General features: G+C 44.8%; 1 protein-coding gene across 1 annotated transcript; it reads right to left on the bottom strand.

The window, feature by feature from the left end:
* Positions 1 to 1,069: 1,069 nt before the first annotated feature.
* Positions 1,070 to 2,335, bottom strand: drd5a (dopamine receptor D5a; the record flags this gene model as incomplete). Its single annotated transcript, XM_080777403.1, has 1 exon — positions 1,070 to 2,335. The coding sequence occupies exon 1, from the start codon at positions 2,279 to 2,281 to the stop codon at positions 1,070 to 1,072; it is 1,212 nt and encodes a 403-aa protein (XP_080633529.1). The 5' UTR covers positions 2,282 to 2,335.
* Between the last annotated feature and the right edge of the window lie 4,550 nt (positions 2,336 to 6,885).

Genomic DNA, 6,885 nt, shown 5'->3' with positions numbered 1-6,885 from the left:
AGACCCCCATTTGACCCCAATTTACACTATAAAATACTCTGAGAGGGAAGGAAAGGAAACCAAATAGACCTGTATAACTCTCATATAGTTACAGACTTCTAAAGGTCCAATTGGAACCCCACAAAGAACCCTATAGGGGGGACTAATTTTGAGAACCACTGCTGTAGACTATTATAGCCTATTCCTTGAAACCTTTATATGCATCTCAGATTAAACACACTGGGGAAAAATACGTTTTATCCATGTTCCACCCATTCCATCCAAATTATTACGATTTTTCTTTTTCTAAACAAAACTGATGGGTCTCATCATGGCATTTGTTTATGTTCATGTTTTCTTGTTTTGTGTCATCAGAGAGCCACTGCCAGCACATTCAGGTGACTTTTGTGCTCCAGGACCCACTTTGATGTGCTCTTTAATACTGCATTTGGCATAACATAAATTAAACGCCATATACAAATCTACCAACTATAACCAGATGATCAGCTGTGACGACCCCTGATGAGAATTAGCCGAAAGAAGAAGAAGAAGAAGAAAGAAGATAAATGTTGCAAAACATTCCCCTTGTTGTCAGAAATAGTATTGGACCGTCCCCAGACCCGCATAAATAATAGGTATATATTAGGCAATATGGTGTTGAAAGCTTGCATTGATTAAATGGTCATGGTTCTGTTCTGTAAGGCTACCTACCTTTTCGCTTTTCATAATTATTATATAGTCAATGAAAAGGCGGGCACTGGCCTTGTCAAGGTTATGAAGCAGCAATAGGCCCATCGTGTTTCAAATCAGAACCATAACCAGTCATAATAGAACCGTATTCCTCTTGATGTGCCAAATAGATGGACATGAAAATACTGTGCTCTCACAGTCAACTATTTTGTGCGACGCGTAAACTCTTTTTTTTTCTTTTTGTACACATTGTGCTTCAAATATACGGAAGCAACCTCATGAACAAATGAACACAGACTTCACTTGTTGCCTATTAGGACACCGACACGTCACTTTTATAACGGTAATAACAACATCACGTTAAAGTAGCCATAATACACGAGATGATGATGATATAAGGTCAGTGTAATCCATTGCGTGTGAACGGTGACATTCTGTCGAGGCTTATGTCCGCCTCGCAGTCATCCAGGTCACACACCGAGTCAGTGGCATTGTCGTTGTTGTGAGAAAACTGCGATATTCTGTCAAACGTCTCTTCGTGGTCAATACACTCGACCACGTTGGGCATCATGTTGACGTACGCGTTGACCATCTCCTTGTGCATGAGAGTGTCTTGGTTGTACGACACCAGCTCGTTGCTGATGTTGACGGTCTCCACGGGCGTGCTGGAGCAGAAGTTGCGGCAGCCCAGGAGGCTGGCGAACGCCTTCCTGAACTCGGCGTTGAACGCGTATATGATGGGGTTCAGCGACGAGTTGGTCCAGCCGAACCACACGAACACATTGAACGTGGTCTCGCTGACGCACGGCAGACCCGCGTCCTGGTCCGCGGCCGGCCGGTCGCAGAACGGAACCATGCAGTTCAGGATGAAGAAGGGCAGCCAGCAACACACGAACACGCCCATGATTATCGACAGAGTTTTCAGAACTTTGGTCTCCCGCCTGATGGACGTCTTGAGCGTGTTGTGGTGCTGGTACTCCAGACTGTTGTTCCTGCAGCTCTGCGCGTGTTCCGCCGCGCGCTCCAGCGACGCTATTCTCCTGATCTGTATCTGTGCAATCCGATAGATTCTCGTGTAAGTCACAATCATAATCGCCACGGGGATGTAGAAACTTATCAGGGACGAGGATATAGCGTACTCTCCGTTGAGGCTCGAGTCACAGTTCTCCTCGTGCACGGGCGCGCCAGCTGTGGAGGAGTTATTGCGCACGGCGCCGCCGAAGTTCAGCTCGTCTTCGGCCGCTTTGTGCCAGTTGAGCTGCACCGGTATGAAGGAGATGAGCACGGACAGCGTCCATGTGATGCTGATCATAACGAAGGCGACCCGCTGGGTCATCTTCCTCTCGTAGCGGAAGGGGCTCGAGATGGCCCAGTATCTGTCCATGCTGATCACGCACAGGTTGAGGATGGAGGCGGTGGAGCACATGATGTCGAACGCCACCCAGATGTTGCAGAAGGCGCCGAACGGCCAGTAGCCCGCCACCTCGGCCACCGCCTTCCACGGCATCACCAGCACGGCCACGAACATGTCCGACACGGCCAGCGACACGATGAAGATGTTGGTGACTTTGGAGCGCAGGTGCCTGAAGCGCAGCACCGCCGTGCACACCATGATGTTCCCCAGCAGCGTCCACAGGATGAGCAGCGACAGCAGGCAGCCAGTGACCGTGCGCATCATCCACTCCCTCCTGGGGTCGGACTCGGACGTGGCCTCCGGTTCGGTGCTGCCGTTGTTCCACATCGACATGTCGTCTCCTCCTCCCAGAGCTACCGGCACGGCGTCGCTTACGTGCGCCGACGATGCGCGGTATCGCACCGGGCTCATCTCCATGGGTCTCCCCTCTCCCGTCTCTCTTTCAGGTGAAGTTGCGGTCCGTGGCGTTACGCGCTGCTGTGACGGGCGCAGTGACCAGCGGCACCTCGCCGGAATGTTGTTGTTGCTGTTGTTCTTGGTGTTCTTGTTGTTTTTGTTGTTGTGACCGCGGCTGCGGCGCTCTCCGCCGCCATCCTGACCTGGAGTCGTGGTGGGAAACACGGGAGAGCAGGACAGAAGTGAAGTGATGCAGGGTTAAGGCTGAACAACCGAACGGGGAGTTCGGTGCGCGGCGGAGAGGCTGAAGCACAGCAGCGCGCCTTGACGAGCGCATGTTGTAGCTTCGCCCGTCCGACCGTCTCTAACTAAGCCACCCTGCCCAGAGTGATGCTGCCGCTCTGAACTGACTATACTCCAAGCCCATTTGTGACTTGTTAGGGTAGTAGAAAGGGGGAGGGAATCCCGGAGCACTCTCCAACCCACACAGGCACACACACACGTGAACGCGTGCGCCACCACCCACCCACCCACGTCAGCGCGCCTCGCCTCCACAACACCGCCGTGTGGAAAATGTGATGTGAATTTAATAGAACAATTAGAAAGGGGTCGAATGTGGGGACGCATTGATTGATGATGGGCATCGGGTGTCTTCATTTACGACGACAAGTGTCACTAATGACAAACAAACTGTATTTAGCATCAGCAGCTCTTCTCTAGCACCCAAACAATAATCACAAACACATTGAATTAAACGTATATGTCACCCTAATTGTGCTGCATGGTTTTGTTTGCAAATTCTTTCTTTTATTTGTATTTATTACGTGCTACAGACTTTGACAAAGAGGCCCGTGCTGTTCACAAGTCAATTGTATTCAAATACATTCAATAAATTAAATAAAATAAAATAAATCACATTATGAAACTATTTGAATATAGGTATTTTATGAGTGAACCGTGAAGAAGCAACAGCCGTTTTGATTGATTGATATATAATTTATTAACAGTTTGCAGAATTACAGTAGCCTACATTTCAAGCACAAACTCAATACAAAGACTGTTAACTGTGAGTGGACGACCCAATTAAGCATTACACTTGTTTACAAGAGGGTCCACCATGTACAATTCATCAAAAAAATTCAAAGTTCAAACGGCATGCTGGCTGCAGTTTGTGGAGCTATCCATGGTGCTGAAGATAGAAGGGGGAGAAAAAACGCTCTGATGAACTTGTAACATACAAGGCACAACCACATTTCCAAAGAAAAATAAAATAAACAAATATAAAGGACTATGTACGTGTGAAGTTCTGGTGACAGCCTTATATACCCATCGAGGGCCGAGGCTATAGGCTATAGTGTTTCGGTGGGTGGAATTACGCACTGTCGACTACACGAGTGAGTTTGCCGTTTCATTCATACATCGCCCTTACCTCTCCTACCCCCAAACCCCCGCCCGCCAGCAGGAACATTATTCTAAATGACTCACACTCAACACACATCCGCATGCACGGCATTGCGCGCCTATAACATCTGTCAGGGCATGACACGACCATGCACTGCACTATAGCGTTTCCGGCTCTGAAACGTCAGAGAGATATTTTTAGTTGTGTCTACATGCCTGTCAAATCGTTTTGACACCTATGTCAAAATAAACCCCGAGCGCAACCGTGCCAAACTCTATACAGCCTGCCCAGTGCCCTGCATAGCCGAATCTGCAGGTTGTGTGTGTGTGTGTGTGTGTGTGTGTGTGTGTGTGTGTGTGTGTGTGCGTGCGTGTGTGTTAGAGACAGGCGCCGTGCATGTCCTGAAGAATTACGTGTTACACAGGAATCCGGACATGTTTATGTATAGTAAATCGAATTGTTTCATGGGGATTAACATCAATTAACATTGAGTGTTTCAGGTGATATTTGGCCAGGAATAGCCTTTCCCAGCAACATGGCCTGTATACGACAGTCGGCAGATCTCGTATTTGTATCCGTTTACCCTGGACAATTATTTAGATAGATATTGTGGCTCTTTAAATACCCATAGAGATCCGTTTCACTTTTTTACTAAAACAATATGTCAATCTCTGAAACTCGTGTGCGTTCACAGATCATGCATGCACATAGTGCTTTTTTAAGTTTGTTAAATAAAGCCAATATTCATTAAGTAAAATGAAGACAAATGCCATTCCATACGCCTACATTATATACATTACACAAGCTATAGCAAATAGTACCACACTACCACATATCTACTGCGAATCCCCTCGACTTGCCTGAATCGTCTCCCAAAACGTGGCTACATGGCGCCATCGTGCGGTAGAATGATTAACTATAGGCTTACTACAAATCAGTGGACAGCAATTTATGCATTATCCTATTTTACACTTGACCAGGGACACCCCCAGAAGAGAAGATTCACGTTTTGTTTGTTTGTTTGTTTTAATAGTTAATTCAACACTTTAAAGAATTTTCACATTTTCACATTTAATGAAAAAGGACAGCTATTCTTTATTTTCATGAAAGCAAAAGATATACATTCATCACTAGAGTACGCATAATTTCTTATGAGCACCACATTCATTACAGTTTCACAAAAATCGTGTCATCAGTGTTTTGTATATTGATTGTTATCAGCTCAGCAATATTTACAAAACTAGTATTGCATTTTTTTTGCACCTATAAAAACAAGCATTTACCACAAGTTGGCACGTACTGTAATGAGAAACACATACAGTAAGATAGCACCGGGTTGAGAACTTTTGGAAAGTCTTGACAGCCTAATCAGAATACACAGATTTAACATGAAATTGTACAGTACAACTGTGTTTGTTTATGTTATCGCATAACGTAAATCAACAGTTTCACAGAATGCGATAATGCCAATGCTTATGTAAACGTATTTACCCCCAAAAATTATCATATTTTATAAAAAAAAAAGAAAATTGTGAAAATAGCAGATCTACAGTATAAGCTCACAGGTTGAGAACCACTGCAGTACAGCCGTGGTAGAGGCTGTTCTTCCTCACCAGCGTGCAACATGTCTGTGTACCACAGACATTTGACAAAATATCCCATTGATGTTAAAATTGTGTAATACAAATATCTTAACCATGGATGTCAACATACTGTAGCAGGTTTTCAAAGCCGGGTCGTGGCCCCCAGATGAGGAGGAAAATGTAAAAAAATAAAATAAAGAATTAAAATAAAATAAAATATGTATATATACAAATTTAATTTCAACTCAATTCAGTTCATACGAATATTGTGCCAGTATAACAACTTTCAACCTGGCATCCCTATTTTAGGAATGCCAAAAACTTCCAAAAATGTTTTGATATGCCTATAAGCTCACAACACGTAAGCTTGTAAGGGGGGGTTGGGGGACGACGACGACGACTAACAACTGCAAATTGCAATCTACAATTGCAGCAATACTAAATCAGCTCAGTTTAAGCAATAACGCATCAGAGGAAGACTGATATTTCTGGGCAAAAACACCTGCCATCTTTATTAGGGATGTCCTGATCACGTTTTTATTTTTGCTCCCGATCCGATTCTGATCATTTGATTTCTCCCGATAGAACACTTATGCCATATCACAATAGTAAAATATCCGAAATCACAGACAATATCCAGTCTAACATCATGATATGGATATATTGATACCAGGGGATGTCCCGATCGTGTTTTTTTGCTCCCGATCCGATAATCTGAAAATGACATGATCGGCCCCGATTTCCGATCACGTGATCAGATCGAGACAACCCTAATCTTTATGTTTCCTTCTGAACACAGTTGAATGATACCAGTATTATGAGACTATGGTCTCATTCTCACTTCTTTTATTTGCTGCGTTTGCATTCACACTGCCTGTGTCAACAGCAGCAGGGAAACGCAGCAATGAACTTTATAATTGTGTTCTATGGTGGTGATCTATGGTGTTCAAATTATACTTTGAGTAATAGTTAGGACTTTGTGAATGCAGTGTTTCGGGGACTGGACGTACATACTCTACCAACTTGTTTTGTAAAGTAGGGGCTAGCCTACATACATAAATAAACCTGGTAGGTTAATAGGAGTAGCATACTGTCTACAGACTCTACACAAACACAGTTACCACTTTTATCTGCCTCCAGATCAGCGGAGCCGCCCGTCAGGATTCCCAGTCCAGAGGCGAGAGCAAACTCTTTATGCGACATGCAACATTATGCAAATGTGCGATGGAACCCCATCGCCCAATTCTCTTGCTATATATCCTGTACACTGCATTGTTCTACTGTAACTAACCTTCAGCATATTTGATTATGATCGTCTGGCCATATTGCAATAAGGGCTTCTATCTCTTCATTAGACCACGTCTATCCATGGGACACCTTTACGCGTCGCTGCAAAATGATGCCTTATCCTTCCTCATCGT

This window comes from Protomyctophum bolini (genome assembly GCF_963924005.1).
Source record: "Protomyctophum bolini genome assembly, chromosome: 2".
Lineage (NCBI taxonomy): Eukaryota > Metazoa > Chordata > Actinopteri > Myctophiformes > Myctophidae > Protomyctophum > Protomyctophum bolini.
The sequence above is the reverse complement of the archived record's forward strand: the minus strand, read 5'-3'. Positions and strand labels throughout refer to the sequence as shown.